We start from the raw sequence: 12,949 nt of genomic DNA on the forward strand, positions 1-12,949 counted from the left end.
TAAGAAAAAACATGAAAGGATACCAGATATAGGAGAATTTCATTTTTTACTATTTACCTAGCAACATGCATTTTGTAGGATAGGAAGCTAGCAAGGCCTGAAAGGACTGGCTATTGTGAGATCAACTGAAAGAAAATAATTTAAAATATTTTTAATAAAAGTATTTTAAATGTTCTCCTTATACTACTACTGGGCCATGCAGCATACACTGTTAGAATAACTTGAATTGCACAGTCCGCATTAGCAACACACTTTTAATTAAACTGCACAGTCAATAAACTTGACATACACCCATATGAATGTCGGAGTTTTCTTTTACAATCTTGATTCAAAAATCGAAAGAATGCAAATTTATATAAAAAAAAATAATAATAAAAATTAAAAACTTTCTTTTGATTCTGGATAGTAACTGTTGGTCTATTTGTTTGTTTGTTTTAAGTATTGATTAAAATTAATAAATCGTATACTCTAGCAAAGTCCAAAATCTGATAACAGACGAACAACAAATCTACTGTTCTAGGAAAAAAAAATCAGGGGAGAAAAATACAGAAATAGCACTGCCTGAGCACACGGTGAGATAAAAACACCTACAAAAAGTAATAAATATTTTAAAAAAGGAGAAATGTAGAACATAAATTACATGGAACATATTACATGCAGCGTAAGACTGAAAAAAAGGAAATTGTTTTGCAGCTTTAACAGTTTCTAGATATCTGTTAGAAGCAGACTTGCTTAGAATACTTAGAAAACCAGCCTGCTAAATAGTGTACCAAATTGCTCATATGTCTGTATCAATATTTCCTGTATATATAGTCAAGGAAAATGAAAATGATGTGTCCTGTTAAGGTTAGTAATTAAATACTACAATGTTCAGCAAATATAGGGAAGAGTTCACAGTGCTTGTGAAGGATCTAGTTAATTGACTCATAAGCACAATGTTAACTACTTCTGAAGTCTGTTGATTTTCTTTTGTATTTTAATGCAAAACCAATTTGATAAGTTTTACATCTCAAAGTAGCCCAGCAGATCACTAACTACATAAGCCTTCTTGAAAGAAAATCGTTATAGGAAAATGTGCCTGAAGCTGCAGGACAGGTATTTCTCTGAAACACAACTGACAGTTGGTCAAACTAGCAAGTATCCCAAATACTAGAAAACAAGGCAACTGAACATCAAAAAAAAAAAAAAAAAGAGAGAAAGAAAGAAGAAACACTCAGAAATACACTGCTACAGTACACACACTGACACAGCAATAGTCAAACTGCTAACTATGGTTATAACCCAGGTTCATATCAGTATGTACAATGCCAGAGAGCTGTCTGAGTTGATAAATCAGACTCTATCCTTTTAAAGATGTTTCTTGCTACCCCTTGCCTATAATAGTACAGTTCTTTACTTATTCAGAGCATGAATCCTCCTTTACTCAGATCCTGTCCCTTTTGGCTCTGCACATCCCCTGGGAGTGCAGAATGATTCAGTGGTAACTTAGTCATTTGCACACTGTACAGGATGATTTTACTGAAGAGGAAAAAAATAAAGACTGCACTTATCATTGGAACACTTTGTGTTAAATAAAGATAATTAAAGCATCAACAATCCATCTATTTCATGTTTAATTAGCCCCTCTTTCATGATAATTTGTTACTGAAGGTCAAATGTGGGTCACTTAAAAAAACTAATTGTAAAGTATTTAATATAATACAAATTGAGAACAGAAAATTTGAAATATACTTCTGTACACTTTGCACCAAACAGATTAATGTGTGAAAGAAGTCGCCAAAGTAAAAGTTTATACTTAATGACAATGTTCCCATATTTTTTCTCTACGTTGCATTTAGTGCTACCATAACATTGTTATTTTTACGATTATTATACTGTGGGACATTTGCTTAGTTGTGAAAAACTTTATTCTTGAGAGTTGCTTTGTGATTATAAAAAGCAGTCTTTGAGATAAGCGCCTGTGTGTATGTGTGTGTCTGTACATAAGCAAGAAAAAAGATTATGCTTTCCTGCATGGTTAAACTGATTGCTCCCTTGATGGATGAATTTTAGGTCCTATTAAGTCTGCTGGTTATATGTGCATATTTATGAGGAAATTGACCCATTTAGTTTATAGATACAATTCACATACATGATAACCAACTAGTCAAAATGCTTCTACATTGCAACAGACTGATTAATGTTTGAAATGTTATGAAACAAATTAACTGGCTACCGTACAAAGAATTTTCTCAGAAATTAATTTCTACATATTTCACTTTCATGGAAATAAGACTTTATAGGAAATGCATCTAGTTTTAACTGGTGTGTCAGGACACACTGGTATCATAAACATTTTTCTTCACTAAACACTACATTTCCAAGGAGAAAAGGCATAGGGATAATTCATAAAGGATTACAGAATTGGCCAGGAAGCAAATACCCCAAGTGAAGAAATAATGCTGCTCAGAAATTCCTGTACTGGTTCTGCTAACCCTACCAGAGGTGACCAATATCTTTAAAAAAAAAAAAACAAAAAACCAACACCACCACAACTGCAGTGTTTTAAGTAGCCAATAATCATTGTTTGTTGAGCAGAACAAGTGAAAAAGAAACCAAGACAACATGATGGCCCAAAAATGTAAACATATAAACAGGGTTTAAAAGGCCTGTTCTTCAAACAGTGGTTGTTAACATGCTAATTTCATATTTGTGATTAAAAGTTTCAGTAAAATAAACCTGCTCATATGTGACTATTTTGCACTGTGAAACAAAGTGGAAAAAACAGCATATATTATAAAGATATATCTGTAACTAACATGAGAAAATAAACAATTATTTACAATTAAAATCTATGATTAGAATTATGATTAAGGATGCAACCTTCCAAGCTGCTAAATTATTCCTCTTAGGCACTGAGCTTTCCTTATCTTTGGCTGTCTTTGCTGGAAGTTAGTAGTATTCAGGCTCCTCACAGGCAATGCGCAGCACCTGGAGGGTTCAGATTTTAAATCTGTGATCCAGAAAAACGCTTGCTTAAACTCATCCCCATTCAGCAAAACACTTCTGTATAGCTTTAACTTTCGGCAAGTGATTAAGACCTATGGAGTACTAGTGATTTAAACATTTGTTTGCCATTGAGTGGTTATGTGTTAGTACTTTACTGAACAGGAGAGAATTAATAAATGGGAGCCTAAAAGAATATTTCAGAGTAATACCATGCTAAATGAGACAAGAATAGGAGTCAAACTTGTGTAAGACCTTCTAAAAAAGTGACGGTGAAATGTCAGAAGACTACTGAATACAGAATTTAGTTTTAAACTTTTTATAAACCACCTGATGTCAAGAAGGAGGAGAGTTACAAATAGCTTATAGTTTTCTCTGCTAAAGTTCTCCTATACAGTACTGTGTCAAACAAGATGTATTTGGGAACTCATATAAGAAATTCAATGCATTACCTTTAAAAGGAAGTATCAAATAATCAGAACAAAACCAACTTGCATTCACTAGGGTACACCAGTTGGTCATGTAAGTAGAGACTTTATTTCCTGACTGCTATATTGTAGATATACGAAAGTATCAATTACCAATTCTAATTACACTAATGGGAAATTAGTATTGCTCTCATCTCCAGTAACTTAGAGCAGGTACGTTCTGCTGTGTCCGCTTATTTGTTCTAAAACTTTATACACCTTCTAATGTCTCCTTAGAACAAAGGGAACTGCCAATGAGTAAATAAAGGCAGCCTTAGAGATTTCAACCAGTCTCCCTATCATGGTCACGTTAATATGCCACTGGTTCTATTTCACATGTGCCGCTGAACTATGTAACAATCTGATGTATACCACATCAGAACCCTGTATCTCAACTGCTTTGCATTTCTCTCTAAACAATGTGCTGAGCAAGAGCTCCACGTGGTTTGGCTGTTCAGAATCCTCATGTGTTTTGCCTGATAAACTGCGAAATGCTCCACTATCAATGTCTGAGATGTGAAAAGTCTACATATTGTTTATGCAAATAAGTCTTAATGTCCCCACTACTAAGCATGAACAAAACTATACAAATGTCACTTAGCAGCAACTTGGCAAGTACCCACAGGAAAGTGGTAACAGAAGTTTTGTGCCTGGTAGCCTCTCCTGTAGTCTGTTATTTAGCACTACCTTTGCTGTTTTCTTGGGCACTTTCCTTAACTTACGTGCATGCTTTACAAGTGTGCAAATCCTTTCTGCATATTTAAAAAGACAAGGCATTAGAATATTGACTATGAACTGCTCAGGTAAACTAACCTTCATAACAAACTAAATATTTAGCACAGGAAGACTATCGGCACTGAGAAACTGGTTTTGTAACAAACTAGATAAATAATGGAGCAATTCAGCAAGTAATTCTTTCAGTTTGGTTGTTGCAAGTAAAAGTGTAATAAAGCCATTTTCTTCTACTAAGAAGTCTTCTAATGTATTGCATATCAAAATATATCCTTGAAAAATGTTAAGTAATTCAAAGCATATTTCTGTAATAGAATCTTAAATAAGTTTGGGAGTTTCTTATCAAGCAAAGTAGTAATTTGTATGGTGTAATCCTTCACCATTCCTACACTTAGCATGCAAGTCTTTCTTTACACTGAAAATAACTTACACTTTGACAGTTTATAATTCATATGTTTAGATGAATTGCAACAGCAAGAAAGAAGTAGTATCTGATTAGCGTATGTTCCACTGCTATTTCGTTATTCCAGTGTTCACTAAAATGGCATAATCTACTATGTGCTTAATAAGCCTTAGTAGATGGAAGCTTAGGAACTTTCTTAGCACTTTGTATTTTATACAGACTATTTTCAAACTGAAATTGTAATGTACTCTCCAGGAGAGAGTTAATGACATGTATCACCCAGAAACTACTGTGTCAAGCGTTCTATAAATGTGTATCACTTATAAAACAACATACACAAAAATACTGGCAGATAGTTCATCAATCACACTCTTTTTGGTGATCTGGGAGGACTGAGTGGCTCACACAATTCATTTTCTTTTACAGTATTTTAAGTATTTCTGAGCAGAATGCAAAAACTGGCAACACATTGTAAAACTTCAATTGTAGTAGACTAGCAGACGTTTCAAAGTATAAAAAAAAAGTCATAGTGTACCATATTTGCATGTTAATAAGTCGAAAAGAAAGTGGGTTTGTCAAACTAGTCAGAATTTCCCTGTTCCAGACTTGGCTCTGTATTTACATGACTCAGTACTCATTTATCCCTAGGTTCTTGTGTAACGTGCACTGTAGCTGAGGAAACATTCAGAATATTATCTTACATGGAAAGATGTAATGGAAATCGCCAGGTGTTAAGTCTCTCATTTTACTATCCCCCAAAGAAAAGTGACCTCTGTTCAGGCTACATATGTGTCTTGTAAAATAAACAAAACGAAGGCTTTCGCTTAGGAGCTTGATTCCTCCCTGTGCTACCCCTATTCTATTTCAAGGACTGTAAAGAAGTCCCTGCCACCACCGGGTTTAGGCTCTGGGAGCTTCCCTGAACCCACCTCCGCCAAGGCGGCCGCGATCAGCGCCGGTCACTCGCGGCGCTCCCGAAGGCACACCTCGCTCTCGCAGGGCTCACGGCAGTCGCGCTCGCTGCAGACAGAGCTGTGCAGCAGCTGGGCTGGCAAATCAGGGCCTCTCAGCTTGAATGAATGAATTTCATGTGATATACAAGGCGGGGGAGGGGGGGCAGTGGAAACATACTGGGGTGCCATTCTAAGCTCACTAACATTTATGTGTATTCAGAGCAACTGCTGCAAGGAGTGCAATCTCTGCGGTGTGAGTTAGACCGCAGACAGGCTTTGTAGATTATTTAAGCATTTTGGTCCTAATGAGCGACGTGGTAATTACAGCCATTAACGCTTCAGCGCGGCGGCTGCAAATCCCCTCTCACCCAGAGCTTTAGGAAGTGTCAGGCGGGCAGCAACCCTCCTTCCCCAAAACACCTGGCTACCGGGGCGAAACTTTCCTCCTTAGCCGGAGCTCTCTCGCTCTGAGGCTGGGAAAGCATCACGGCGGGGGAAGCGCCCGCTGTGAGCGGGACCGGCCGCTGAAGGCGGGGCCGGGGGGGGGGCGGCAGGACCGCGGGGGCGGACGGGGGACCGCGGCCCCCCTGCGTGGGGGTTCCTGACACCCCCCCCGCCCCCAACCGCCGGGATTGGCCTGCGGCTCATAAAGGCATCTCGGGTTGCCTTACAGCTCGCTGCCTGGGCTGGCGACCGAGTCCCCGGCCCGCCGCCCCCCGCCCCCGCGGCCGGCTGCTGCTGCGCCTGCGGGGGGAGGGAAGAGTCGGGTCCCGGGGGGGGGGGGCGGTCCGCGGTCCCGCCGGCGCCCCCGTCGGTGCGGCTGCACGGACGGGCCGGTTGGCTGCCGGATCTGGAAAGCGGAGGGAATGATGATAATCCCGATGATAATAATAAAGATCTCTGACTCTCCTTCCTGCGTGCTGCGTGCGGGTCCGGGCGCCTGACTGCCGGCGGGGGGCGGAGATACCGGGCTGAACGGGTCACTGAACCTGACGGTCGCGTCTGCTTGTGCCGGTGTGGGAGGCGGGGGGAGGCGGGCACCGCCGCTCCCTCACCCGCTGTGGGGGTGTGTGCGTGGGGGTGCGTGTCTGCGTGTGTGTGCAGGCGTGTCGGGGGCTCCGCGGGGCAGTGCGCGGGCCGCGGCGCTCTTACCTGTTTGCTGTACTTGCTGCTGGCCTGGCAGCTGTACTCGGAGCAGTGGTCCGACCCGATTGAGATGTTGTCGCCGGCGCCCACGAAGGTGTTGGCCGGGGGCAGGTCCTGCACGGCCTGGTGCTTTTTACCGGCGGTGGGGGACTGTGGGTGCAGCTGGACGGTGGGCAGCGGCGAGCTGGACTTGTAGTGCCTGGCCAGGTCGGGGCTGCCCGGGCCACCATTGACCGAGCGGTACCGCCCCATGCCAGGGCTGTCCGAGAGCTTCTCGTTGACGCTGTCGTAGCGCTGCCCGTTGGGCTTGGAAGCCTCGACGGTGACGATGCTGCTGTAGAGGGGCTGCTTGCCCTTCTTGCCTTTCTTGTCCTTCTTGGGCTTCTTGGCCTTGTCGTGCTGCTGCGGGGTGAAGAAGTCCTCGTGGTCCTTCTTGCCGGCCTCATAGCCATGTTTGCCCTTGGAGCGGCAGTAGCGGGCCATGACTACCACCAGGATGAGGAGGATGACGGTCATGATGCCAGCCACCACGCCGATGACTATGCTAAGCCGCTGCTTGCTCAGCTCGTAGCTGGGGTCACCGGCGATGTCCTGGGCTAGGGGCGTGTGGAGGCTGCGGGCCACCTGGCTTTCCACCACGGTGGCATTGGACAGGCTCTCGTTGACGAAGACGTGGAGCAGGGCAGTGGTGGACTGGGGCGGCTGCCCGCTGTCATTCACCTGCACCACGAGGCGATGCAGGCCGTAGTGCTTGGGGGCCAGCTTGCCCACCAGCGACACCACACCACTGGCCGGGTCAATCTCGAAGAGTTTGAAGGGGTTGCCCCCGACGATGCTGTAGTTGAGGTCGGCATTGAGACCAGTGTCAGCATCGGTTGCCACCACTGTGGCCACCACGGTGCGCATGTTGCTGGAGGGCGGCAGCACAGTGTAGGAACTGTTGCTGGGGAAGGTGACCGTGGGCGCGTTGTCGTTCTCGTCCATCACGAAGAGGGACACGGTGGCGGTGGCAGAGCGTGGTGGCTCGCCTCCATCCACTGCCTTCACCTTAAAAGTGTAGCTCGTCTGCTGCTCCCGGTCGAAAGAGACAGTGGAGAAAATAGTTCCGGTGTCATTCTCGATGGAGAAGATGCCGGCTGCCTGATCGTGGTCACCAGGCTGGATGGAGAGGCTGAGCTCGGCATTGCGGCCCTTGTCGAAGTCCATCACGGTCACCATGCCCACGGGGCTGTTGGGCTGCAGGTTCTCCTTCACATAGAAAGTGAACACGTCCTGCATGAAGCGTGGCTCGTTGTCGTTGCGATCCGCTACACGCACCACCACCATGGTGGAGCCCTGAAGCGACGGCACCCCCTTGTCCCGGGCCGTCACCTGGAACTCGTAGGTGTCGCGTTGCTCGCGGTCCAGCACCGCCTGCACCGACACGTCCCCAGAGTCAGGGTCGATGCTGAAGATGCCGCCCGGCGCCTCTGAGGAGAGGGGCGAGGCCTCCAGGGAGTAGGTGATCTCAGCGTTCTTGCCACTGTCCGCATCCGTGGCGACCACTGTGGCCACCCTCTCTCCAGGCAAGTTGTTCTCCGGGAAGGAGACTTCCAGCACGGCCTGGCTGAACACGGGAGGGTTGTCGTTAGTGTCGCCGACCCGCACCAGCAAGGAGTTGTTGCTGGACAAGCTGGGGCTGCCCGAGTCCACAGCCACGATCACCACATTGTAGTCGCGGACAGCCTCGTAGTCCAGAGGGGCCGAGGTGTGGAGGAAATACTTGCGCTTGTTCTGCGGCTCCCCTTCGCCCTCGCTGGCTGGCTTGAGCTGGAAGGGCACGTCGCCCACCACGGTGCAGGTCACCACGCCGTTTTCACCTTGGTCCCGGTCCGACACCTGCACTAGAGCGATGGGGGTATCCACCAGCACGTCCTCGGCCACGCTAGCCACCCCGTCCCGGAGCGGAATGCGCCCGATCTTCCGGATGTCGATGGTGGGCACGTTGTCGTTCTCGTCACGGATGTTCAGCACGACTGTGGCCTTGTCCGTCTTGGGGGGCTGGCCCCGATCTCGGGCCATGACGGTGAAACGAAGCTGGTTCACCTCCTCCCGGTCGATGCGGTGCAAGACGCTGAGCCAGCCGGAGGTCTCATCCAGCCGCAGCAGGCGCCTGACAGACTCGGTGGCCGCCCCAAAGACGTACTCGATCTGCCCGTTCACCCCCACGTCCAGGTCGGCGGCTCGCAGCTGCAGGATAGGGGTCCCGGGGCTGCTGTTCTCCGCCAGGTCCGCCTCGTAGACGCTCTTCTCGAAGCGGGGGCTGTTGTCATTCACGTCGGTGATCAGCACCCTCAGGATAGCCTGCGAGGAGCGCGCCGGGTCGCCGCCGTCCCGCACGCGGAGGCTGAGCTCGTAGGAGTCCCGCTGCTCCCGATCCAGCGCGCCCTTGACGATCAGCTGCGGCTGCTTCTCCCCGTCGAGGGTGTCGGCCACCTGCAGCTCGAAGACGCTGCTGCGGGCCGCCGCCTCCGCCTCCTGCCGCCGCTTGCTGCCGCCGGGGTAGAGGGCGCTCTCGGAGGCGGCCGCGGCCGCGGCCGAGCCCGCCCCCCCCGCGCCGCCGCCGCCGCCGCGGCGGCCGCCGTCCCCGCCGGGCTCTTGCAGCAGCTCGTAGCGCTCGATGCCGTTGCGGCCGAAGTCCCTGTCGGTGGCGGTGGGGAGCAGGTAGAGGGTCCCCACGGGCCGGTTCTCCTCCACGGTGAGCGTGAGGACAGGGGAAGGGAAGGTGGGGGTGTTGTCGTTGATGTCCAGGATGATGACCCGGCCCTCGAAGAGGTCCACCCAGCTCTGCGAGGGGCCGATGACCGACACCTCGAAGTCCAGGAAGCACTCGTTCTCGTCGAAGATCATCTGGCACTGCGGCAGCTTCTCGCGGTCGATGCGCCGCTCCGTGGTGCTCAGCTCCCCGGTCATGTTATCGATCTTGAGATAGTCGGAGCCCGATTCCAGGCTGAATGTCACCTCTCCGGAGCCCGTCACGATTCCCAGGTCGGAAGCCACGTTGCCGATGCGGATGTCGGCGGGTCCCTCCTCGGCCAGCCGGTATCTCAGGAGCTGCTTGGCCGCTGCCAGGCTGACCCAGAGCGGCGGAGGCAGGAGGAGCAAGAAGCAGCAGCAGCAGCAGCAGCAATGCACAAAGCCAAGTAGAGTCCGCATCTTCCTCATCTTCCTCGCACCGACCCCCCCCCCCCCCCCCTCACTCCCACCTGCCCCCCGGTAAACTCCCCCGGTAAGCCAACAGAGCGGCTGAGCGTCCGGGCGATCAATTATAAAATCCTTCTGTTCCTGGAAACTTATTGTCTCATGGCTGGTGCAATTGGTGGTCAAAACCCTGCCGCTGGCTCCTCTGCTGCTCTCCCTGCCTTCCAGTTGCGATATACTTACAGTTCACGGGACAGTGTATTTTGCTTTTTAAAGATTCATCTCGGTAGATAGGATGGGATTTTCCTCCTCCTCCCCCTTCTCCTCCTCCTGTCTGATTTTACTGTAATCACTTTGCGAGGTTTGCAATAAAAGCAGGAGCAGCACCGTGCGATTTGAAGCCCCCCCAGGTCGTCTTCTTCGACACTAGAGTTAACTACAATTCACTCTCTCTCTCTCTCCCTCTCTCTCTCCTCTCTCTCTCTTTCAGCCGTTTACGACCAAGGCATTAGCTTTATTCTTCCCCCTCTGTGCACACACGGGGGAAAAAAAAAAATGTGATTCGCTTTATTCAAAGGGCTTGTGTCAGGAAAAACTCCAAATCCTCTTAGCAATGGGCAGTTCTTTAAAAAAAATAATTTAAAAAGGTAAAGAAAAAAATAAAAATCCCAATAATGTCGGTAGCTGCACAGTTGATAGGAGAAGAACCCCCTGTATTACAGAGCAGTCCACAGAATATCCCCTTTGGTTGGCAGAAAAGCACCCAAATCCATCTTCAGAGATCGCCTAAAATGTTCAGCTCTTTCTCCGGAGCGGATTTTTTTTTAACAACTCTGCGCAAGGTCATTAGTCACAAAGCAACGATACAGAAACTGCAGAAGCCGTTTGCCCAGAATTTGCCAGGCTGTAGATATGAACATACACACACAACAGTCCCAAGTTTGTTTTTGCATCCGCAGTTTGTGTGTGTGCCTTACCTGCATTTGCACTGCATGTGTTATAGCAATCTGGATCTGCAGCACTGAGAGCGATTCACAAATGAGATTGCAGTCTCTCCCTCTCTCTCTCCCTCTCTCTCTCTCCTCTTCCTTCCCGTCCCAATGCAGGTAACCAGATCTGAACTTGATCCTTTCAGTTCAAAGGTTAGCAACAAAACTATGTGTCCAAAGGCGATTATTGGTCTCTCGTAAATATACCCGGAGCGGAACAAGATGTAACTGGATCCCCCACGTGAATTAACACAGATTCTGAATTACATCCATATAAGCGGAATGGCAAAGGGGAGGGGAAAAGAGCCGCGAAGCGATTAAAAAAAAAAACAAAAACAGAGTTCTATTTGCAAATAAAATTATATCAGTCAGTTGTTTCCTGTGATCTGCACCGCCACGGTGGGTGAAATCTGCAATTGTGTATTCCCTCCTGTGTCTTTCAGAGAAGTGTGGATCAGGCGCTTTCACGGCAGAGCGGCTTGTGCTTTAAAATGTTGAATGGCAACTGAGAAGCTTCCCACTCGGAAAGAAAGAAAAAAAAAAAAAAAGAAGCAGTAAACCGGCAAGTTTGCCCAAAGTGGTGGGAGCTGCTGAAGCCTCTCTCGGTAGCTCTTCCCTGACGCTGCAGCAGCAGAGCCGCCTGCGCTACATACACACAGAAAGAGAGAGAGGGAGAGAGAGAAAGAGGGAGAGCAAAGAGAGAGCGAGCGAGAGTGAGGGAGGGAGGGAGGGAGGAGGAGGAGGAGGGAGGACGAGTCAAGCGCTGCACTCCAGAAAGCCCAGCCTTACCCTCTGTCTCTGCTGCTGCTACTGCTGCAAGCGGGATAGCTGCTCATCGCAAAACACCAGTTCAGTCCTCAAAACCGATCCTCGTTACATGCCCGAGTGTTGCTGCTGTTGCCTTCTCAAACCCGTGATCTGTAGTGATTCTCTCCTACCCTTTCCCTCCCCACCTCCGCTGTAGACTGTGAACCGAGCAACGATTTTTAAAGCAAATATTTATTCGCTTTTCTTTTAGGCAGAGCTGGTGCACGTTCGGGGCTCTGCATTTTGCGGAATCACGCTGGTAAGAAAACTCGTTTCGCACAGATTCCCACCTTCCCCTATTGTGTCGGTGCTTTTGTGAAATAGCTGCAGTCACTGTAACTGCATAAAACTCCGGGGAGGAAGGGGGGGTGCCTTAGATCTCAGACTTTCGTCCTGTTCCCAGTGCTGTTTGAGCCTTTTGGTCTTTGTGTTCATGTTCTTCCCATTACCATGATTTGAATGTGTCTTTTCAGAGTGCTTGTGGGTTTCCTGGGAGGGGAAAAAAAAAAAAAAAAATCCCTCGGAGAAGATGATCAGGAAGCGGGCGAGAGGGTTAGTAGAATAAACACATGTAGAGAAGTAACAGATTTATTTCCGAGCAGAGACTTGCTGCTTCGATGATTGCTAAAATGTAGCGTCACCTACCTGGGTAAGTGGGAAATAAACTTTAATGTTAAAGCTCTCCGCTCAACTTTGTTTATTCTAGCGTCCCTAGTTCGCCTCTCCTTTTGACTTTGCGCCATTTAATCGCCTATGGCTTTTGTATGCCCCTGCCCCTGCGCCCTGGGTAATGCCTGGCTCCTGTACCTGTCCTCTCCGCTCGGATCCCGGAGGGAAAAGACAGAGACTCCGGGGGGCTGCCGGGAGAGGGAGGGTGCAGGCGAGCATGGGGCAGCCAGTGGGAAGAGAACCGGCGAGTGCGTGCATGTGTGTGTGTGTGTGCGTGTGTGTGTGCGTGTGCGTGTGCGTGTGCGCAGCGAGGGGGAGGCAGGAATCCAGCTGCTTTCTCTCCCCCTGAGAACACATGTGGGAAAACAAGTTGTTGCGGTTTCTGTGTGTGCGTGTGTGCATTCCTCTTTTTAAATGGTTATTTTGGATAAAGATGCATACAGGCGAATGTAGTGAAATGTCTCTCTTTCATCGCGATGACATATTTGAGCGAAAAGCGGCCGGATATGTTGAGGTGGTTCAAAGCAACGGTCACAGCGTGTCTTTGTCATTTGGGGCGGTGAGTGAATGTGGGAGGGAGGGCAGGTTGCCACCTCTTTCCTTGGGGAGCCCAGAGGC

At 48.3% G+C, this 12,949-nt stretch overlaps 1 protein-coding gene and 1 long non-coding RNA gene across 8 annotated transcripts in view; one reads left to right on the forward strand and one right to left on the reverse strand.

Annotated features, from left to right (window-relative positions):
* Nucleotides 1-11,540, reverse strand: part of PCDH7 (protocadherin 7) — a 301,457-nt gene extending 289,917 nt beyond the window's left edge. For all 7 annotated transcript variants that reach the window (XM_052780292.1, XM_052780290.1, XM_052780289.1 and 4 more), the window contains exon 1: nt 6,693-11,540. In XM_052780292.1, coding sequence (XP_052636252.1) covers nt 6,693-9,890 — 3,198 coding nt within the window. In that variant the 5' untranslated portion in view covers nt 9,891-11,540. The remainder of the gene's footprint in view (nt 1-6,692) is intronic.
* A 70-nt stretch (nt 11,541-11,610) lies between these two features.
* Nucleotides 11,611-12,783, forward strand: LOC128138793 (uncharacterized). Its single transcript, XR_008234152.1, has 2 exons — nt 11,611-11,921; nt 12,369-12,783. It is a non-coding gene; the product is annotated as an uncharacterized LOC128138793 (long non-coding RNA).
* The last annotated feature ends 166 nt before the right edge of the window (nt 12,784-12,949 follow it).

Source organism: Harpia harpyja, chromosome 2 (genome assembly GCF_026419915.1).
Source record: "Harpia harpyja isolate bHarHar1 chromosome 2, bHarHar1 primary haplotype, whole genome shotgun sequence".
NCBI classification, from domain to species: Eukaryota; Metazoa; Chordata; class Aves; order Accipitriformes; family Accipitridae; genus Harpia; species Harpia harpyja.